The sequence below is a fragment of the Prionailurus viverrinus genome, chromosome A2 (assembly GCF_022837055.1).
Source record: "Prionailurus viverrinus isolate Anna chromosome A2, UM_Priviv_1.0, whole genome shotgun sequence".
Taxonomy (NCBI): Eukaryota; Metazoa; Chordata; class Mammalia; order Carnivora; family Felidae; genus Prionailurus; species Prionailurus viverrinus.
Window position 1 is genome coordinate 58,425,975 of NC_062562.1, and position 23,502 is coordinate 58,449,476.

Consider the following 23,502-nt stretch of genomic DNA (forward strand, 5'->3'; position numbering starts at 1 on the left):
ACAGGCATCTTCTGAGGCCTTGCACATATGACAGGCTTAGCAGGCCTCAGGAAAGCGTGGCAGGCCCAAGAAAAGTTGGGAGGGCCACCCGTGCCATCGGTGTCTGATGTTGCTAACCAGTGTTGGAGTGACATCACGTTCTCACTCTTTCCTCTAGCTGGTGTGGCCACTTTCTACTTGGCAAACTAATCATTCCTCAGAAGTTAAGTCAGGACCTCTGCTCCCATCTATAGTGGAGTAGCTTGGGGAAGAACTACACTCAACTCTGAGAAAGAAATTTTAAAAGTTGAAATTTAGAAAATCTATTAAGGGGCACCTGGGTGGCTCAGTCAGTTGAGCATCCAACACTTGATTTGGGCTCAGGTCATGATACTGGGGTTGTGAGGTGGAGCCCCATGTCAGGCTCTGCACTGAGCACGGAGTCTGCTTAAGATTCTCGCTCTCTCTCTCCCCCTCCCTCTGCCCCTCTCCCCTGCTCGCACACACTCTCTAAAATTAAAAAAAAAAAAAAAATCTGTTTAAGGCATCTGAGGAGCAAGACAAAGTAAGCCTGAGGGCCAAGATTATGAAGGGAAGGGAACTGTAGAGAGGTAAGTGCTCATTCTTGGAGCCACTTGTCCCCGGTGAGTTTTTGGCAATTCTTGGTGCAGGAAGGGAGGCTGAAAGTTGGGCAAACAGCTTCAGCTAAAGTGCAAAGAAGCCAGCTTCTGGCAATCTCATAGGACTACAGACAGACAACATTCCTTTGGAGTTCAAGGCTGCCAAGGCAGCTAGGCTTTGAGGGACCAGGATTCGGGAGAACAGGGAGCTAAAATACAGTGAACCGACACTCAGTGACTTTCCTCTTTTAAGGCATTTGTCACATTCTTGAGCTACTCAAGGCAAGAGGCTAAGGTGCCAAGTGAAAGCTACTAAAAGGCAAAGTGGAATTTTCAGAAGTCTCACAGAGCTGAGGAAGCAAAAACAAGGGTTTCAAGCTCACCAAGAAAGGAGGTGTACTGGAGCCCTGGAAAGCCATGCCCTAGGAAGAAGGGTAAATCAGAGGTGGTCTGAGTTTCACCAAAACTGCAGCAAGCCTCCAGTCAGCTCAGTCCCTCAGGTGGCCACCAGGGAACAGGGTAGAGCACTCTGGGGGTGACGACACACTCCAGAGCGTCTGTAGTCTCGGCACAATGCCTGGCATGGCAATCAAGAATTACCAGCCACACAAATAAATAGGACCAAGAGGTTTTTGGAAAAGGCAATAGAAACAGACCCTCAGATGACTTCAAAATAACCATACCTAACAGGTTCAAGAAAACAGATGGCAAAACCCAGAATCTCACCAGAGACTGGGAATCAAAAAAAAAAAAGTAATTGAACTTCTAGAATTGAAAAACATGCAATAATTGAAATTCAGAAATCAATAAATAGGTGTAAGAGAGACTTGACACATTAAAAAGATTAGTGAAGTGATAGGTCAATAGTAAAAACTCAGGTGACAACATGAAAATTTTAAAAAATTGATGAAAAACTGAAAAAAAAAAAGACACAGAGACAAGGGAGGCACAGTAATACATGTAACTTAAATTCCAGAAAGGAGGAAAGATAAACCAGGGCAGAGTTTTATTTGAAAAGATAATGGCTGAGAAATTTCTAAAACAAAAGGACATCAAACCCGAACACATGAACCCCAAGCAGGAAAAAAGAAAGACAACTGACTCCTTAGGCACATGATAGTCAAATTGCAAAAAAACTAAAGACAAGGAAAAGCTAAAAATCAGAGAAAAAAAAAGTAATTACCAAAAAGGGGTAATAAGAGTATCAACAGCTGACTTCTCCAGGAAAAAACAGGTATCAAATTAGAATGTAAAGATACCTTGAAGGAACTCAACGAAAGGATTGCTAGATTCTTTCAAACTGAAATATATTTCCAATTAAAAATAGAGAATTTAGAGGCACCTGGGTGGCTCAGTTGGTTTAGCGTCCAGCTTCAGCTCAGGTCATGATCTCATGGTTCATGAGTTTGAGCCCCGCGTCGGGCTCTATGCTAACGGCTCAGAGCCTGGAACCTGCTTCGGATTCTGTGTCTCTCTCCCTCTCTGCCCCTATCCCCCCCTCAAAAATAAACAAAAAAAATACAGAATTTATAATCAGCCAAACTACACGAAAAGAAATATTATATAAGTTCTTTAGTTAGAAGGAAAGTGATCTCAGAAAGAAACCATAAATCCATAAATCAGTAATGATACAGAAAATCTGAACAGGACCGCCTAACTTAACCTAACAAACACAGATTACTATACCTGCTGGCAGAATACACATTCTTTTCAAATGTACATAGAAGGCTTCCCAAAACAGATCATATACATAGTCATAAAGCAAGGTCCAAAAATTTTAGAGGATTTACAGTATGTTCTTTGCCCCCAGAATTAAGCTGAATATCAATTATTAAGAAAATAACTAGAGGGGCACCTGGCTGGTTCAGTTGGTATGGCATACAACTCTTGATTTTGGAGTCATGAGTTTGAGCCCTGGTTGGGGGTAGAGATTACTTAATAAATAAAAGGGTTTTTTGGGAAAAAAGTAAGTAGGAAATTACCAGATATTTGAAAATTAAGCAATACATTTTGAAATAACCCATGAGTTGAAGAAGAAATTAGAACGAAAATTAGAAAATTTTTGAACTGAATTATAATGAAATGCAATATATCAAAACTTTATGGTGTAACTGAAGCTATGTTTATAGAGAAGTCAATGCCTTAAATGAATATATTAGGAAAGAAAGCAAGCTGACCTGGTGCTTCACTGCTTTTAGGATACGACTGAAATCTCTAACATGGTTACAAAGTCCTGTGTGGTCTGGCCTCTGCTGACTTCTTAGAGCTTCATCCTAGTCTGTCTCTTCTAATTCATTCCTCTCTAGTCACACTGGCCTTTCAATTCCTTGAATATGCTGTATTACTTCCTGCCCCGGGGCCTTTGCACATGCCAAATCTGCTGTCGGAAGTGCTCTTTTTTTCCCCTCCTTTCTCTGGCCAAAGCCCCCTCATACCACGGGAGTCAGTTCAAAAGTCACTTCCTTTGAAAAGGCTTCCCAAACATATGAAGTTTGCGTTAGGGTCCTCAGACACATGCTTTTTAATTCAAACATTTTGTTTCACGGCTCATTACTATAATCAATCATTATTTGGGCAATTGCTTTTTGTGCAATTAATTTAAAAATATTGTTTGTCATTCCCCAAATGCCCTAAGCTCCTTGCTGAAAGAAACCGAAGCTGTCACGTTGATCGTTTTATCACCAGTGCCTAGCATGGTACCTGGCAAACAGTAGGTACACTATGCATGTATGTTAAATGAATACATGACTACACGGACATCTAATTAGTCACCTAAGTAACCACTCAGTTTACTCAAAGTTGTTAAAAGATGCTCACTGTCTTGGAAGAGAACTATCACTGCTGTCAGCATTGGCATTTATTTCTGTGGCATTTACGAGGCAATTTACAATCATCTGCTAATCCAAGAACGCTCCCAATCAAGGATTCCGCCCTCCAGCCCAATGTTTAAGTAAAATAATTTCCAACTCCACACCGCTTCCTGTGTACTCTGGTTGGGTAAAGAAAAAAAAATTTTTTTTGTAAACTCAATTTATTTATTAAATCTGTGCCACGCTCTGCGAGTAATCCAGATGACTGCCATTATTAGTAACAGTCACCCTGCCACTGCCACCCACTGCTGACATCTGAGGCGGATTTCCTATGTGCTATCTCACTCAAAGCACTGGAGGGGGTAACAGCTCTCTTCTGCATGTGAGGACATCAGAGAGGTGACGTGATTTGCCCAGGGTCATAGGAGCAGCCAGTAAGAGGCAGGGCAAGGGTGCACTCCAGGTCTGCTGGACGCTCACGCTCAAGCATTCTCTCAGCTCCATCCCAACACCCATCTTACAGACCACCTACTATTTAGTATTCTGCTTAGTAAATAGTAGTAATTATCAAGGGATGTTGCAAACCTTTGAAAAAACCTTTTACTTTGCTCGGATTAAGATGATACTCACATGCCATCTCCCCTTTGCCTTCAGAAGACATTGAGGATGATAAAGGATATGACAGCAAAGTCAAATGCACTAATCCAGGGCACCAGGAGCCCAGGAGTCCCCACTCTCAGGACAGTGGGCCACATGGCAGGTGAAAAAATGGTGTGGTCCCTGACAGTAAAGCTGCCTGCTTCTCCCCAGAGTGTCTTCCCTTAGCAGGCTGTTCCATGAGGCGGGCTGTTCCATGATCCAGGGAAAGAGGGAGGGGCTACGGATCCAGCATCACTGCCCCACAGGCAGTTCCAGGGGACGGGACGGGCCAGGGGCTGTGCTGTGGTTTTTGCTCATTTCCGGGATCACATTACCCAGGTGGCCATCACCCCACAGCCTCTGGGGTGTGACTGCTTCCCAACCTCTCCCTCTCACGGATCGCAATTCTGAGTATTTCTCAGCCCTGGATGGGCCATTGGGGTGCTTGTCTGAGATCCAGATGGAACATTCCATTCCTGAGGGGTCTGTGCAGCTCATGGCACTTGCTTATACCCAGAACCCCCTGTGGGATCCCAACGGGCAGGTGCAAGAGCTTTCCAGTCTCTACCTGCCTACTGGAAAGCTCTTTCTCTGAGTCCCCTATTACTGCTCTAGGACTTGAAATCCCAAGATAACTAACTGTATGCTCGTCCCGAAAGCTACTCAGTGGTCAGCTCCAGCACTATGTCCCCCTGGCTTCAGGTGCCCCCTGCTACACCCTGGACCTGTACTGAGGCCACCCGTTCCCACTGCCCCTTCCTGGTTCCTTGCACAGTTTTTGTCAGCAGCCGTATTTACAAGCACTTTGACACCTCCTAGCCACCCAAGCCTCTCTCTGATGGTTCCTTCTTAAGGCGCCACATCCCACCCCTCACCAATCTGCACTGGGACCGGTTTGCCTGGGGAATCACCCTGACTGAAGCCTGGAAGGGAAAGGCCCTTCCTTGAGGGAAGAGGAGGGAGTTGGCCTGGTCCACAGAGGCCACCTTCATACAAAGGACCCACAGTTCAAGGCCCAGCTCTCCTTCCCACAGCAACCCTTACAGACCCTCCTGTGACCTCACCCTGAAGGAGGGTGCAGCTGTAATGAACACAACGCATGCGCCTCCCATTCCTTAACGTTCTGGCTCTGAGGCCTCCCTCACGGCGCAGGAGCACGCAGACAGGGGACAGGATGCTGGTACTCAGCACTGTGCAACCTGAGCCAGCCATCAGTGAGTGTCCCTGAGCCCCAGTCCTTCGGGGAATAAAAAGGGAGCCACCCTGAGCACGTGAGCATGCAAGAGATACATGGCCTGCGACCAGGCACACGGAGGTATGCTCAGGGAACAGGCTGGTCTGAATACCACCTCCACAAATGAGGGGCAGGTGCCCGTAGCAACATCCCTTCCCTGACTCCCTCGGGAGCCCGACGGCCAGCCTGTGGCGTGGCCCGCCTACATGGTCTCTGAAACAAGTCTGCCAGTCCGCCGTGGCCCCATTCCCACAGCCAGGGAGCCAGGGAGGAGCTGAGTGCTCGTCTGGCCCATGACAGATGACCGGTGGCTGCCCCACAGCCGGGTGAGAGACTGAATAGCACATGGTTGTCCATGTTATTACAGAGACTTGAAGTTAGGCAGGTGGCGGTAGGTTCCAAGCCCCATGTGCTGATTCTTACAAATACAGGCTAAGTTTACGAAACATCATAAACGCGTTCTTACTTTATCGTGCCCTCCATTTTTGAAGCTGCCTCATGGAACTGCTGTGAAGACAGTTTGTACATCTCGGCATTCTACAAAGAGAAAAACAGAACTGATTACCAAAGACTGAAATTTCCCTCTGGCTCCCGCATGGGAGAGACGGCGCTAAAAATCGACAGATGCTGATTTCTTGACCAGCATCAAAGCAGATTGGTGATTGATCCACAGCTTGGCTCTGGCTCCCACCACGGTAGGCCAACCACGGCTACAGAATCCCAGAGTAGCAAAGGCTGGAAGGACCAATGGGTCCTCTGGTTTGGGGGTTGGCAACCCATCACTCAAACCCGGCCTGCCACCTGATTTTGTAAGTAAAGTTTTATTGGAACACAGCCACACTCATGATTTGTTTCTGCATTGTCAGTGGCTGCTTTTGGGCTACAACGGCAGAGTCGAGTAGTTTAAACAGCGACTATAGGGGCTGCAGAGCCTAAAATATTCACTATCTTTAGAGAAAAAGTTTATTGAGATTTGTTCTGGTCCAACCCCCATTTTATAGGTGGCCTCTGCTGCCTAGAGGTGAAGTGACTTGCCCAAAGCCACCCAGCAAATAGCTGTGCCAGGACTGGAGCCCAAGCATCGGATTACCAGCTGGGTGTGGACTCTGCTGCCTGCTGTGACCACCACACTCCTTGGCATGGTGGCTGTCTGTCCAGAGCTGCTGAGTGGCTCCAAAGGCATGCCCTCCATCCTTCCTGAGGCTACCTAGTAAATGTGCACGTGCAGAACCAGACTGGTGTGGAGAACAGTCCGGGCCTGAGATATGACAAAGCTGGGCTGAAGCCCTGGGGCCATCACAGCATGACTCCGAGTGAGTTGTTCCCACTTCTTTAGGTCTCAGAGGCTCAGAAGCCAGCACTTGCCACTGGTTTCCAGAAGAGACGACCGCAAATGCCCGTGCTAACCCCACCTGCCACCACACTCCTGGGGGAGCACCTTGAAGCTCACAGTGAACAGACTGACTTTTTGCAGCAGGCTGTCTCAAGGATGAAACCCCAGAAGGCGGCCCAAGACGGGCGGGCAGTCAGACTTTCGCCGTGAGGGTGAGGAGATGGCACGGATGCCGTGGGACGCCCGCCTACCCTGTGCAGGCCTGGGCTAGACCTTTCACAGAACCCGTGTGCGAGGGCTGGTTTTTCCCATTCTACAGGTAGGTAAAGGGAAGCTTCCGGCTCGGGGCGCCTCCCACAGGCACAGTCTTACAAGACGCTCGAGTGGCAGGGAAAGGGACCCGGAAGTCACAGAGCCATGCCCTGTGTGTGTGTCAGACTCCGAGCCTGGCTCTCCCCACTCCACCATGCACAGAGATAGCCTGGCCCAAAAGGAACGAGTTGCTCCTTCGACAAAATTGAAGAGATGACAGGTGCTCAGATCAGAGCCATGCAGGGGATGTGCCCTACCCCCAAGGCACCCCGTCGGCCATCTGTAGAGAACGTAACCGAGGCAGGGGTGGAAAGCACCTCTCCTAGGAACCTGCAGGGTACTGAAGGCAGAGTTTGGGTGGGAACCTGGCCCTCACTCCCATTCTGGTACCTGCCCCTGGGAAGAGCCAAGGGGGAGGGGCCGCGGAGGGGTGTGTGCCTGAGGGAATGCCTGGGGCCCACATCAGGAGGAACCCAAGTACCCAAATTCTGCCTTGGGCTGTGCTGGGGCGAGCCCAGGGCTGGGCTTTTCACCCCCCCAGCTGCTAAGTGAGCCTGGGCAGGTCCTCAGCTCTGAACTAAGGAGGTGCCCACGCCTCTCTCCAGTGGCCCTAAGGCACAGCAGATGAGAAATGGGAACCCTCCCAGCACGACAGGCACAGAACACATAAGGGTTCTCCTGCCCGACCTCCTGGCCTGCAGGTCTGTGCTGACTCCAAGCTGTCCCATGTTTTCTCTCTGGAGCCATGATGTTCCAGCCAAGAGATTATGATTTTGCCTCAACGGGTCTGACGTTCGACCACCATGGACTGTCCTGGGTGTGGGAGAAAGGCCAAAAACGTGAATCATCTCAGGGCCTCTCCTCCCGCTCCACGCAGATGCTCTTCTGTGACATCCTTGATGGGGATCATTTATATTCAGTCTGAACCTTCCATTCACGGGCCCTCACAGGAAACCACATGGTCCGTAGGCCCACATTGTAATCTTCACTTTGGCACAAGCTGTGTTCTTTGGGTGAGTCACTCACTTCCTAGTGGTAAGACAGGGCTCCCACTCCATCACAGGGTGGCTCAGATGGTCCTGAGGGGTGCCGGGCTCACAGTGCCCGCCCTGTCCGTTGCAGCCACTGTCATAGCACCATTGAACTTTCTGAGGCCAGCATGGGCCTTAGTAAGCTCTCCATTCACTCTGATTGGTTCTCTTTGCCACAAGACGGTCTCCGGGCTCAGGCCTTCTCCTCCTTAGAGATGTGTCAGGCCACTGTCTCCTAGGCCTGGGGGCTGCCAGTGGCCCTTCCCAAGGGAGTTCCCACTGCCCAGATGGCTCTCATTGCCTAGTGGCTCTCTGCTGCTCCCACATCTCCACGCACATGGCCCGGTCAGGGTGAGCTCAGTAAGTCACTGAGTTGCCTACGAGTGCGGACTGAACGTGCGGTCAGGGAGATTTGTCACAGGAAGTGCCCACAGGCCAAGAAGTGGTTGTGATTACCCCGCTGCAGCTTCCTCTATTGTCTCTCAGAGTGACTCAGAGGAATTCCCCTTCCTGTCGCACCCGCCCTCCCCGCCATCTCTGCCATGTCATCTGCCTGAGCAGACTCCGGGACCACGCAGCACAAGGGCGTCCCCTGTGCGACTCACCTGACACATGCAGGTTCTGGTCCACACCTTGGGACGGCTGCACCTGCCTCTTGTGTCCACCAGGCCTTCCTGAGGCTGCTGGCGTGCACCCTGCAGACCCCTGGACCCTACCACCGTTGAGGGGTTTCTCCAAGGACTGGGGCCACGCATGTTCACACCGAACACCCGCTAAGTGCCAGAGGATTCCAAGACAGGCATGCCTGCCCCCCAGCCTCCTGGGGCTCCCAGACAACACCACGTCACGGTTACAACGGGCCACTCAGCCAACTGTCCCCAGTGCTGTGGGGGTACCAGGAAGGACAGTCTGACAGAGGCCATCCGACTGGCTTCTTGGGAGCTGGCACCTGAACCAAGGCCTAAAAAAACCTCTTTTTCATAAAATAGCATTTTTGAAAAAAATAATACACATAGTTTAAAAAGGCAAAAGCACAAAGGGCAGAGGGTAGGAATGTCATGACCAGCAAGCCGTGTGGCCAGCCCGGCCCCGGTGCTCCCCCTCGTGCACAGGGTCCGTGAGCTGGCTGCCCGTGCATACCCACAGCACCGCTCATTTCTTCCCTTCCCAAAGGCTTCGCCACTTTACCCGCTGAACGGTACTCCACAGCAGGTCCCGCTATCACGGCATCCTCACCTCTGCACGTGTCTGAGCACATCCGAATAGTGCATTCTAGAAGTGAAACTCTCGGGTCAAAGGGTACATCCGCTTTTACTAAACTGAGTCTCACACGGTGAGCAGAAATGAGCCAATGATGGGGAGGGGGACGGTCCTGTAAACAAGGGAGAGTGAGGGGCGCCACACAGTAGATGCTCCAACTGGACCAGGAGCAAGGGAAGGGGCTAGAGACAAAGACAGCCCGGGACCTGGGGACCCGGGCGGCAGGGGGGTGGGTCTCCACTGCAGGCTGGGAGCCTAGACCTCAGCCCACGGGTTTTACTTTTACGTGGGGGAGTGGCAGGGGAGATGTGTGTTTCAGAGAAAACATTCTGGCAGCCATGTGGACGATGGAGTGCAGTGCCAGCAGGGAGCCTGGAATTGCCTGCCGCGATCCCACGGGGGCCTGGGGAGGCCACAGCGCTGTCCTGAGAGGAGTGCTGTCACCCACTGGTAAGTTGCGGGGAGAGCACTGCAAGTGCACTGCATTGAATCCCTGCACGTCTCTGAGGACCCAGGGATCGTGAGTCATTATTTCTGGATGGTTTTTCCTCCCTGTTAGATCTTCAGATTCCCAAATTTTGGAATCTCTTCCTCTACCCTATACACAGCTGCCCCTCCCCTCCTCCTCCAGCTGCTCCATACGCACATCTGAAACCAGAAGACCTGATCTCCATTAATTAAATCTGCCATTAAAAATTAAATAACGTGAGTAAGAAGGTGTGAGTGTTATCTCTATGGGTTTCAAAAGTCACAGTGTTTCTTCAATTACTTCCCAGGCAGTTTTCATATTTCATACTGTCTGATTTCTCCAAGGGCCTGGGTTGCGAGATCAAAAGAGAGCGTGATGGTGAGAGGAGGCACAGCGAGAGGGCTCAGAAGGGGACGACAAGGAAACATGTTGTGGGCCAGAGAGGCAGTCCTGCTGCCCCCGCTGCGGAGCCATGAGGGACCAGAGCGGGGCAGGGTTGGGACTGGGGTGGGGGGGCTTGCACTAACCCACTAGCCTGGCAGAGGAGCGAGGGGTAGCTGTCCTGGAACAGAAGACAACAGAGGTCAATGTGATGGTCAGCAGGGGAGTGGCTCTTGGGCTTGAAACCCCCCTCGGGGCCACGCAGACATGCACCCAAGGAACAAGCATTCATAAGTCACCTACCATGCGCGTGGGCCTCTGCAGTGTGTCACGGGAGAGCATCTATGAGGCATTTCTGTCAGACAGGAAAGACTGAATAAAGGTCCAAGGACCATCCCAGGAACAAGGGAGGCAGCTGGGGCAGCAAGGATGGGTATGGGCCCTGGAGTCAGAACCCAGCCCCTACAGCAGTACAGCACGGGCCAGCATCCAGCCCTCTGGTCTGCCCCCTCAGCCTCTCCTTTGTAACATGAGAACAGCAACAGGGCCTCCTTCATATGGTTGTGTGGGAACTGGTAGAGATGCCAATGAGATAATGCACATAAAATGCTTAGAACAGTGCCTGGCACAGAGTAAACGCTCAATAAATATTTTGAGAACTTAACACCCAAACGTGTATTAACCAACAAAGACAGCTGGAAGAGAGATCTGGAAATAGTGAAAGAGTGAGGAAGTGTACCTGAGGATGTGAAGTCCATGAAGGGAGGGGTTTTCACCTGTTCTGCTCGCTGATCTTATCCCAGGGTGTCTAACAATGCCTGGTACATAGTAAGCCCTCAATAAAAATTGGGTGCATAAAAAGAAGTAGAGGTCGGTACCACTAGAAAACATGTGAAAACACAAGCGGGATGTGGTCATTTGTTGAGTCAATCGAGAAAGTTTGCTGAACTGGGGCTCTGTGCCAGGTACCCTGCGGGCACCGAGGAGAGCACCATACAATCAAATGGGGACATGTCGCCCACAAGGTTCACCGGGATTACTCAGGCCAGGCGCTGTAGCCAGGACTTCCAAATAGGCTGGCCCCTTCTTGCCTAGAGCAGTGCTTCAAGGTAGGAATGTGCACCCTTCTGCCACATGAAGACACAAGGCTCAGAAAAGCCAAGGATCCCACAGTGGGGGCCGGAAGTTCAAGGGAAAGAGACAGCACCCGAAAACGGGTCTATCAGCCTCCCACTTCATACCATGTCCTTCCCTCTGTGCCTAGCTGACCCCCCAGGAGAAATTTAACAAACCAAAGGCCACCCAGACAGGATTCAAAGCCAATGTGTGGTTACATGTAGAAAAACGTGAAGCTTAGGATCCTGGCTGTCCAGAGCAGGGGAAGATCGCCAGCAAAATTAGTGCAGACTGTGGAAGGGCTCAGACATGAAGGCTTAAAAAACATCCCAGAATCAGAGCAGAACAGAGTGAGGACAGGAGAACCCCATGCCAAGGCGCTGTCAACGTGGCTGAGGGCCGGTCATCCAGGGAGACGTGGAAATCACCGGCCTAATTACCAAGCTTCTCAAAGCTCGCAGGAATGCTAAATTTTAAGAGGAGTGAAAAAACTTAATGTACTCAGGATGTGAAGAAATCTCTGACTTGAAAAACAAACAAACAAACAAACAAACAAACACAAAGAAGAAATGCATGTGAATCTTCTGTGAAGAGTCCAAAGAGTCAACACAAAAATTTCTGAATCTCAGGACATGTGATCAGCAACACAGTTGGTAAAGGAATGGAAATTCAGTTTTGTTAAATGGCTAAACAGCTGGTTTTTGGCTATTTATGAAGTCACACGACATCTTTGTCTCTTTCCCTGCTCCTGGGTATCTACCAGCTCCGACTCTGCCGTCACGTGGAGAAAGGACCCCTCTTTCCAGACTTGCTCTGGCACTTACCCTGGATGGTGGTGCACAGACAACGCTCTTTCCCTCCACTGCTGCACTCAGCAATGTCCATCTGGGATCCTTCAATGCTGGAGCTCCTTCCTCCCATGGTCCCCTCACTCCTCGGCCATCTGACTGTCATGGCCATCTTTGGTCAGGCCACACCCAAGGCCTCCCACCGCCCCCAGGATGGCCCTGACTGGGATACTCCTGCACCGCCCCTGCCCCCCCCCCCCCCAGGATGGCCTTACCTGGGATGCTCCTTCCATTTCTAGGACAGCCCCACCTGGGATCCCCCCCAGCCCATATCCCAGGAGAGCCCTACCTGGGATGTTCCCTCCATACCCCAGGATGGGCGGACCTGGGATCCTCCCTCCATCCCCCAGAAGAGCCACAAACCTAGGGCTCCAACCTCAGCTGAGCCTTCCACACAACTTATAATTCTCCATAACAGCTATCCCAACCTTTTCTTGAATTCCGTACTGAATTCTTTACCTTGAATTCCTGCTGTGGGCAGAGGACTGTGTCTCAACTTCAGAGACCAGTAAAGCTACTGCTGGGCACCAACAGGAACATCTCCCCCAGTACCAAACGTGCCTGTCTATGCCCATGAGCCTTTGCCCCCAGAGCAGAGTCCACCATCCCGCCAGGCTCCTGGGTTCCAGGGTCCACGGTGGCATGGGAAGATGGTTCCCTCTCCCTGTGCCTGTTACTTCTTGGTCCCATGGGGAGAATGCAGACCCATATTTCAGGGGTGCTCTGAGGGTGCAGTGAACAATGGGTTCAAGGTCACCCAGCATGTCAGGGCTCGTCTGCTTCTTCCATTCATTCCACCAATATTTACTGTGTGCCTACTATTCACCAGGCCTTGCTGTGCAATCAGAGGGCACAGCAAAATAAGACATGAGAGCCTTGCCTTCACAGAGCTAACAATCCAGAAACAGGAAAAACGAGAAAACGATTCTACTCAGAAGTGCCATAAAGGGACACGGCAAGTTAAGGGAATAAGGAGCACCAAGCTGGGGTGGGGGCTATTTTAAATAGGTTGGTCCAGGCCTCTCTGCTGGGGTGACTTGGGGTAGATGTGATGAGGGAAATAGGATTCGGGGAGGTCCTAAGGTGGAGCTACACTTGATGGGTTCTCGGGAAAGCGAGGGGAGCATGGCTGGAAGACGTTCAAGATGAGAACAGATGCAGGGAAAAGACAGGAGGGCTTGCAGGAAGCCACTAGAGGTTTGATCAGGGGATGATATGATCTGATTTCCACTCTGGAAGGATCACTGGCTGCAGTGTTACAAAGAGGCTACCGGGAAGAGAGAATGGAAGCAGCCAGGCCGCCTGGAGGCCCTTGCAGGGCCCCAAGTGAGCCAGGGATCATTTCCTGAGGATGTGACAAACGTGACCCCACACCAGTGCTGGAGAGTCAGCCTTGCCCTTCCGTGTCGGCCCTGCAGAGCCGGGAACCTTCAGGAAACAACTCGCAGAGGGGTCGAGCAGGCTGTGAGGGTATGAGCCAGGGGCTCAGGACGGTAGCTGGAGTCTAAGCGATGAGTCCTGCAGCTTTGCTGCAGAACCCCTTCAGTTAGTCCCAGCTGAGTACTGGAATTCTCCTCGGCCCCGGGTTCCATCAACAATACGACCCAGTCTCGTTTCCTCTGTCCTTCTGTCTGGCAGTCTGCTTCCTGAGCTCCCCTCCTCTTCACACCTCCTGTCGCATTCCCTCATTACGTCCACCCCCCACGTTTCCTGCACTGACCACCACCACCACCACCTGCCCAGCGCCTGCAGGAGGACCAAGGATCACCTCTTCCTTCCTCCTGGGGTCCCTGGATGGAGCCGGCAATCAGATGTGGGTACCTCTGCCTCCTCGTACCTCTCGAGGCCCTTCTGTTCTCTGTATTGTCCCTGCTCCTGTGTGTCCATTATTATCTTAGGGGGACACGCTGCACTCGTACACCACACTGGTCCCCCTGCTACTACTTTCTCCCCTCTCAGCTTACCCTCCACGCCACTGTGGGAGCCATCCTTGAATATGTCTTTCAGCTTAAACCTCTTCGTGTCCCCCACTGTCTGCAGAGTGGCCTCCGACTCTCCCTTTGAGACCGCCCTCCCTAATGACTGACCTTGGCGCTGCCCCTGGGGGGCTCTGCCCTTTCCCTGCAAGGACTCGTCATCTTTCAAGCCTCCGTCGTGTTCTTTGTATCACTTCTCCTGCCAGTTCTTCCCTGCCCACCTGAGATACTCTGGTTCATGTTGTGACACCCAACAATGTCCCCTCTGCTGGACCATGTCATTCCTCTCTCACCTCCCAGGCAAAACTCACATTTCCCTTCTCGGTGCTCTGTACCACGCTTTGTGGTGGCATTTCCCACAGTGCCCTGCAATCCTCTGCTAACATGCCTATTGCCCCAACTTGGGACTGGGAACCATGTAAGCCTGGGGTCAGCTTTTTGACTTCATTGATCCGTACTTCAAGAATGCAGAGGTCTTATTAGTCAGCTTGCTCTGGACCTTGCACATCTCCAAACTGTCTTCCCGATCTCCTCTGGCCTGAGGGGGCCAATGACTCTCTAACTGGCGGGCCTCCAGTCCTGGGCCTGGCCTCCTGGGATCCGCTCTCATCACCGATGCAGCAACAGTCCTGAAACAACACCCTGTCACATCGCTCCCCACTTGTGCCCTTCCCCTCCTCCACCAGGGCGCCTCCATCCTGCCCCTCCAGGCACCCCCTCATTCCCTGGACACTTCCATGTCCTCTTGCCTAACACACGTGGCTGGCTGCTTTCCGAACCTTGCAAAGGTGTGACCCGCTAATTAGAGTGTTGTGACAGTGGCTGTAGGTGAGACCCTCCCGGAAGTATTTGCATTTGTGAAAAGTCAGAGAGAAAAGATCTCTGTCACTTTCTGCTCTGCCATAATTAAGAGTTGAAGGCTCGGAGCTGAGTTTTCGGGACCGTGCCTCTTCTCCTCTGTGTGTTTAGCTTAGCCCCCTAGCATTTTAGGGGTATGTGTGTGTGCACTGCTGTGTGTGTGACTGGGGGTGGGATTTATGACCCTCTGCTTACAAGGGGTGAAGAAACAGAGCCTTGGGCACCTACAGACATATATGTACACACACACGCACACACGCACACATGCACACACACACTGTAAAGCACTAGATAAACATAAAGCTGTGTTAATTGGCAATAACTACACAAGTTTTTTAGAATTTTGATTTACACTGAATACTAAACATTAGCCACCGGACCTCTGGATGAATAGTGATCTTGACCTAAGAACTTCTATTTTTCAAAAATTGTTTTTCAAGTATAGAGCTGCAATATTATATTGGTTTCAGGTATACAACATAGTGACTTGACATTTATATAGATTATGAGATGCTCACCATGATAATGCTAGTTACCATCTGTCACCATACAAAGTTGTTACAATATCACTGACTACATTCTATATGCTGTACTTTATGTCCTCATGACTTATAACTGGAAGTTTGTACTTCTTAATGTCCCCCTTTCCTCTGGCACCTATCAGTTTTCTGTATTTATAGGTCCTCTTCTCCAAGCGCTGATTTTCATTAGGTGGAGCCAAGATGCGTCTGGGTGGGAAGACGCACCCCTTTGGAGTCCCTGGTAATCTACCAGGTGACCCAGGCTGGAAAGAACAAAAGCAGTGTCCCCACGGGACACACACACAAGGTGCCGTGGCCTATGGTTCCCTCAGCGCTACCCTCATCCCCTCTGGCCTGGGGTGGCCAGTGACTCTCTACCTGGCAGTCCTCCAGTCCTGGGCCTGGCCTCCTGGGATCTGCTCTCATCACCGCTGCAGCAACAGTCCTGAAGCAACACCCTCTCACATCCAGGACCACAGCCCCACAGGAGTCTGTCATGACTGTGCAGGGATGACTGTACCCACAGTCCTCACACACAAGCCGAGTGATGTGCAACAGAAAGGGCCAGCCAGAGGTGCAGGGTCGGCTCCTGCTTGAGAGTCTGCAGGGAGGACTCCGAGTTAGAGGGTAAAGGAAGCGACCAGGAAACAGTGAATTCAGAGGAGTGGGATTATTCAAGAAAACCTGCCTGACAGAAGTATGATAAACCGTTGAAGGCAAGAAGATCAAAGTTCCGTTTAAGTAGCAGGTGGAAAAGATGTTTTTAACACACCTGCGGTCTGCGGAAGGTTAAGTGTCTACCCAGACCCAAGGCCCGTGCGGGAAACCCTGGAGCCAGACTGAGGCCAGACAGTAGACGTTGAAGGAGAAAGGGAAGCAAAGAGCTTTAAATGGCGGCTAAATACAGAACGGCATTTAACCTAGATGGACAGAAGCCACGTGAGGGTAGACAAGGAGGGAATTCGGCAGCGTGCTTGCCGTAAATGGGACTGACAAGGTCATCTACCGCTGTAATCACTCCACTGGCAGCCTGTGGAAGGAGGCAGGGCCGTCCAGCCGGGCCGTGGCGCAGCTGGTCAGTTGGTCCCTACATGTGCAGCAACGCAGCCGGCTAAACGAAGGTGTAAATAGTTGGAAAATGAAATGCAGAGCACAAGGGGAAATAAACGGAATAAAAAACAAATGAAGAGACGTGAATCGTAGCTCCGTTTGTGTGACTTCCTGGTGAGCCGACCCTGAGGGAAGCTACAGGCTCTGGAGGCTGTGAACAGTCATTGCAAGGGAGAGCAGTAGAGTCAAACTCCAGAACACAGCCCCACGGCCGGGACGCCGCTGAGGCTGGGAATCCTGCCTGCCTGCTCAGGACCTAGCACATCAGGCCTTCGGGGGCCGCGCGCTCGGGCCACAGAGGCGTTAGCCAGATGTTTCTGCTCTCTGTGCTGATCCTTAAAGTTCCAGCCCAGCAGAACGACAGACGCAGGGTTCCCAGTGGGGACACCGCGCTTGGCAATTCTCAGCATTAGGAGACTCTCAGCCCTCCGTGACGGAGGCTGGCCACACTCCTGAGAGCGGGTCTCAGTCACTCTCTGAGGACTTCCACAAAAGAGAAGTCCCCCCGCCCCTCCAGGCAAGTCTGGACCCCTGGCTCTCAGCTTCACCTCCACCCGGTCTGTCTGAGGCAGTGGGGCAGGATAAGCCTTGCTAATCAAAGGATGGCTCGTGAACCAGCCACAGCCGCAGCATCGCCTGGGAGCTTATTAGAAACAGGGAATACCTCAGGCCCTGCCCCACACCTGCTCTTTAGCGAGCTCCCAGGTGATCTGTGCGCATGTGACGTTTGAGAGGCGCAGGTGTGCAGGAGGTGGGCCTCCGGTGGGCTTTGTTTCAATAGCATTCTGTTAATTGTTTTAAAAACTTGAATGCCCTTGGTTGGGTCCTGCCCTCCTTAGTTCAGCATGGTCCTTCTACGTCTCTGTGGCTTTATACCTACAGCTCGGTATACCTGAATTCTCTCTCACTGGGCTTCTGAAGGCAGCTACACCGGGGCCCCTGGCTTCGTGTTTACACTCTAGGCCCGGAGTCCTCAACCCTGGCAGCACGTCAGAATCACCACAGCAACTTTATAAGCATAAGGCCTGGGCCCACCCCCAGGGAGTCCGATGATGCCTGGGCATCAGCCTTTTAAAGCTCTCCCAAGGGATTCTCAGGTGCAGCTAAGGTTGGCAATCCCTGTTCTACGGTCAGGGAAACCTGAGCTGAAAACACGAGATTCGACCCTGGCCTTGCCACAGAACTCTTTCCGTGCCTTTAGCCACGTTACTTAACCTCTCTACCTTGGTTTCCTCGGCTCCCCAGTGAAGACAGTAACTACTTGGTAGGCGGGTGCCTCCCTCAAACGAATGCCATAAGGGTGAAGGGAGACAGTGCAGGAGAACCTGGCACAATGCCAGGAGATGCAATATACACACTCGGCAAATGTCAGCGCCTACCGGGACCGCTTCACTCTGGTGGTCTTACAGAAGGAACTGACCCCCTGGTTATGGTGCCGCAGAGCCTTCTCTTAGCAGCACCCAATCCTTCCTCACATGGCATGTTTCACACACTCCCCCAACCTGTGGCCCGCTCTTTGTGGGCCTTGGCTGATAGATGTTGCAGAATGGAACTTGAGTCCAAGGTGAGTCTGACCAGGAAGACAGCTGCCTCTTCTCTCAGACAGATTACACCTGCAGGAACACGGTCTTAAACTACAGGCGCTTTCGGGAGGATTCCATGCGAGTCAGTTCTTGTTGGTGGCCTCTTTGGCATTCATTCCTTTTCTCCCTCTCCCAAGCTCCCAGTTTCCCTTGAGGAATGCATACGGTTTCAGGGAAGCGGACCACAACTTCAGATCTGGGGGTGGCAGGGTGTGACCGAGGTCGGGCCAACCAATGCATGCCAGTGGCCTAGCCACAGGGCTGGGGAGTGACCTAGGCTGGTCCTGCCAGAATGAGTGAAACTTGCGGTGAGGCTGGATCTCTTGCTCTGGGTGGCCAGAGGGGGGCAGACCCAAGGGAGCCGGGGCAAAATGGGCGGAGTCTGTGGACGAAGCCCCTCATAGACACCGCACCACTCTGGGTCTCTTGTTCCCTGATGGGTTGAGCCAGTTAGAGTCTGGCTTTTTCTTTCTGGAGGCTGAAAGTATGCATACATCACGACCACTCTGCCACTGCTAAGCTATATCAGCACCTACTCTGAGCCAAGTGCTGCGCTGGAGAACTTACAAACAATATCTCATGTGCCAAGGTTACAGAGGTGCTAAGCAAAAAACGCTAGAGAATTAGAATCGGATCGTTCGAAATGCACGTCACACTGAGCTTAATGTAACAAAAACTCCCAGGTCTTTTCCACACATGTTGCTACAAAGCACTTGTGCAATAAGTTTTGTGGAGACAAGTAAAAAAAAAAGCCCACCATTTGTTCTGGCCAAATTTCAATGTAAAAATTTACCAAACAGTCAATTTAGTGAATGCGATTTGGTGAGATCTTCAGAGACCGATTTATCACCGTGTTGGTCAGGGCACTGTTGGTTGCAGATAGTGGAAAATTAGATTCAAACTGGTCTGGGCGCTAATGGGAACTGCCAGCTCATGTTAACTGCGGTCCAGTGCTGTTTTAGGTAAAAATCAGGTGGCTGAACAAGGTCACCAAAAACTTGGTTGCTTTCACCTCTCCATTCTGCCTTTTCTACGTTGCCTTCATCCTAAGCCCGGTTCTCCTCATGGTTGCAAGGTGGCTGCCAGCAGCTTCTAGGGGCCCCACTCTCCCTTGTTGACATAGAGCAGGAAAATAGAACAATTAGTATGCGACACAAGGGCACTCCCACTAACAGGGAAAGGGAAGGGAAGGAGCAAGAAAAGACGCCATGCTCTCTGAAGCTCACAGAATCCTCTTTCTCCAAGGACCCCAAAGTTTCCTTCTGTCTTTTGGGCCTACACTGAGTCACTCTGATCTGAATGAACCACGTGGATCTAAATGAACCACGAAGGCCAGGGCAGTGAGATGTGAAGATCAACTTAAGCCAATCAGGGGATACATTAGACTTGACACTGGGCTCACCTCATTCAGTAACGCACAGGCTATATCGACAGGAAAGGAAGGCATCCGAATGAAAATCCAGCCACTACCACCAAAAGGAAGGAAAAGTAGATTTTGGGCAGCCCCAAATAGCAAATGTTTTTGACCGTCATTCAACACATTCACTATTCATCAAGCTTTGGGTAATTTGCAAATCTGACGAGTGGGCGTTCTATGTCTTTAAATCACTAATAAAAATGTTGACGGAGGTGGGAATGAGGAGAACTCTCAGGGCTGACGTTGATCTATTTCTTAGCATCTTTCCAATATGGTAATTTAACCTATCCCAAAGCAGACTGATCATCTTAACATGTAGCCACCAGACCCAACACAACATCATCTGCCCTCACCAGACACTGCACAGAAGTACAGTGACGGAAAATCCAAGCCACTAAGATTTCAGATGTCCCTAAAGGAGACGATGTCAGCCTGAGTGCTGATGTTGCTCGAAACCCTGTCTGCACATCCAGCTGCCCGCCAGTCCCAAATGCCCTGCAGGTCCTCAACATATACATGCCCAATGCGTTATTTCCTGGTGTTCTGACATCATTTATTGATAGGAAATTCACATAACAGAAAGTTAACTCTTTTATATTTTCTTTTAAGTTTATTTATTTCTTTTGAGAGAGAGTGTGAGCAGGGGAGGGGCAAAGAGAGAGAGAATTCTAAGCAGGCTCCACACTCAGAACAGAGCCTGACATGGGGCTCAATCTCAAGAACCGTGAGATTGTGACCTGAACCGAAATCAGGAGCGAGGTGCTTAACTGACTGAGCCACCCAGGCGCCCTGAAAAGGAACTATTTTCAAGTGATCATTTCAGTGGCATTCAATATAATCACAATATTGCACAACCATCATCTCTAGGGACACACATATGCATATATTTGAGTCCCCGTTTTCAGTGCTTTGGCATATATACCTAGGAGTGGAACTGGATCACATGGTGATTCTGTGTTTAAGTTTCTGAGGAATTGCCAACTTGTCTTCCACGGTGGCTGAACTATTTTGCATTTCTACCAACAATGTACAAAGTTCCAATTTCTCCACATCATCACTAACATTTATTATCCTCTTTAAAAAAAAAAAAACAGGGGTGCCTGAGTGGCTCAGTCGGTTAAGCGTCTGACTTCGGTTCAGGTCATGATCTCACAGTTTGTGAGTTTGAGCGCCGCATCAGGCTCTGTGCTGACAGCTCGGAGCCTGGAGCCTGCTTCGGATTCTGTCTCCCTCTCTCTCTCTCTCTGCCCCACCCCTGCTGGCTCTCTGTCTCTCAAAACTGAATAAACATTAAAAAAATTTTTTTTTAATAAATAAATAAATAAATAAACAAAAAACAAAACTTAGAGCCATCCTAGTGAATGTGAGGTGGTATCTCATTGCTTTGATTTGCATCTCCCGAACGGCTAATAGCACTGAACATCTTTTCAGATGCCTGTTGGCCATCCATGTGACTTCTGTGCCTGTATTTAATGGGGTGCTTGTCTTTCTGTTGTTAAGTTGTACGAGTTTCTCCAATTTCCTTTTAACCCAGTTATTCCAGTGAGAACTTCCAGAATACCTCTTCACTACCTCATACCCTGAGGGCCACCAATTTCTGTTGTCCTACCTTAGAAATAACAGCAAATGCCTCCTTTCCTCTCCGCGTCCTTCCCACGTGCCCTATTTTGGGTCCTCCCTGTCTCTTCCTACGGCAATCATAATAGCCTTGTATCTTTTCTCCTCATCTCCAAGCTTCTCCCACTTTCTTCCCCAGTTCTACTGCACAAATTTCATCACGTTACTCTTTGCCAACGACATTTCCCAGCTCCTGGCGCCTTCTAGGATCAAACCTGAGCCTCCCACCGTGCTGAAGCAGCCCTCCTCAGCCTCCTTATCACTCTCCCCAGTCTGTCTGCAGCAACTCTGCTCCGTGGAACATCCATAAAGCTCGGTGTCGCTCCCAGAGCTGCATGTTCACTTTATGCCCTGGCCAGGGTGGGCCTGGGCCCAGACAACAGTCCCCTCTGTCCTCTGCAGCTTCCCCTAACTCACCCTATCCGATCTGATTCCAAATCCATGGAGACGACATCTGGACTCCTCCAGTCCACGTGAGCTGACCCTCTGTTGGTGGTCCAACAGCATTCTTTTGATCGTGTCCTGTAACTCTGCGTATGGTGCCACACACCCTGACGGGCCTTCCTGGAGACACTGCCTCCCGGGAGGCCCTCAGGATGGCTGCCAACTGGACTGAGGGCGGGCCTGACCCAAGAGTGGAATGTAGCCTGGACCACTCAGAGAAGGCAGGCTACTGGAGTAGATGAGGAGAACGGACCAAATAGAGCAGGAAAGAACAGGAAGACACCGTGAAAAAGAGCACAAATGATCACAAGGCCAAACAAGAAGTGGGACGTTCCTGGGGAGGCCCCGGCTCCCAACACCTTCTTGCGTCCAGGCAGTGGGCAGGTGGCCTGAGCGTAGGTCTGGCCTCATAAGCACAGTGTCTGACACACGACCCCCTGGATGCTCAGTGCAAGGAGCCGAACTGTGCCCTCCCAAATTCACACGTTGCAGTCCTCACCCCTAGAACCTCAGAATATGACCTTATTTGGAAATAAGGTTGTCGCAGATGTAATGAGCTGGGATGAGGTCACACTGGAGCAACAAACAGAGCAGGCACAGTCCCGCTCTGGAGGAGTGTATGGGCCAGTGTGGAGACAGATAAGAAAATGAACAGGGTGACTGTCATGCACGTGCAAGAAGGAAATCAAGCAAGGCAGGATGATGGAGAGTGACATGGGGGCACACTGCTGCCCCTCGGAGGAGCCAATCATCTCTGAGGGGTAAAACTGTACTAGAGACTTAAATGGGAAAAAAAAAACAGAAACAAAAACAAATGCAAGGGAAAGAAAATGAAAAAGAGAGAACAAAGGAAAAGGAAAAGGAAAACGAGGAGAAAGAGAGAAAGAAAGAAAGAAAGAAAGAAAGAGAAAGAAAGAAAGAAAGAAAGAAAGAAAGAAAGAAAGAAAGAAAGGAAGGAAGGGAGAGAAGAAGGAAGGGAGAGAGGAAGGTACGGGAAGGTATGGGAGACTAGTGTTCCGGGCAGGGAAACAGAGTGCATAGACCCAAGCAGGGAGGACAGCAGGGGAGGACGTGCAGAGCAGAGCACATGGGCTGCTCTTCATTCCCTGTGACTGGATGACACCTGTAAACTACAATGCTGCTGGTGGGGGCGGGGCAGGAGAGCTGCAGGAAGACTGATGGCAGAGGCTCCTGCAAAATTCAGGTGAGAGGCATGGTTGGTGACCTGATTCAGGGGCTACTTGCAGTTTTTCTCCTCCTCCTAAACTAGGAGCTTCCAAAGAACAAGGGTCACGCTCAGAACAGGCAGCCACGGAGTATGTAGGAACCAAAAGACGTAACTCTTTAAAAGGGGGTGGTCACAGGAGCCTGCACAGGTGTCAGCAAGGCACGTCCTAGCCGCAACTGAGTCCGTCTAATGAAAAGTTTGCCGAGAGGCCAGCAAGCTTCTGGGACACGTCTTAGAATCTCTCCTTCCCCTTAGAAGTACCAAGGTTCAGCTGGGTGTCTTCGGTCTACAGATACCTCTGCACCCCCCCCATCTTGGGACTTCTTCAGAAGCCCGCAGTGTTGTCCCTTGGCACTCTGCCTCCCCTCCGGGTGGCACAGGCACTGCTTCCAAAGGCCCCCGTGTTCCTTCTGCTTCTCTAATCCTTTTTGGCTCAGCACAGTTTCTCTCGTTTCTTCCTCAAACTTCTGAGAGATAAAACTGTCAGCAAGTCGAGTTGGGAGCCCTGCTTTTAGCTGGCAGGTGCAGGGCCCATCACAGCTAGGCTCTGCCTGTCTGCATCTCTGTGATCTGTGATGGCATCAGGAGAAGGACGTTATCTTAGGCAAAGTAATTGGATCCACCAGGAATAAGGAATTTCAGAATCCACCAGGAGAGGAAATGCGTTAGCCTTGTTTCGGAACACTGGGTGGGATTACACCACGATTGGCTGCTGA

At 50.8% G+C, this 23,502-nt stretch overlaps 1 protein-coding gene across 6 annotated transcripts in view; it reads right to left on the reverse strand.

The window, feature by feature from the left end:
- CHCHD6 (coiled-coil-helix-coiled-coil-helix domain containing 6) overlaps positions 1-23,502 on the reverse strand; it is a 251,285-nt gene that overhangs the window by 41,981 nt on the left and 185,802 nt on the right. For 4 of the 6 annotated variants that reach the window (XM_047850157.1, XM_047850159.1, XM_047850158.1 and 1 more), the window contains one exon: positions 5,749-5,819. In XM_047850157.1, the coding sequence (XP_047706113.1) occupies positions 5,749-5,819 (71 nt within the window). Of the gene's footprint in view, positions 1-5,748; positions 5,820-7,614; positions 7,741-9,194; positions 10,424-23,502 lie in introns of those variants that run through there. The other 2 variants (XR_007150378.1, XR_007150377.1) reach the window with 2 other exon arrangements.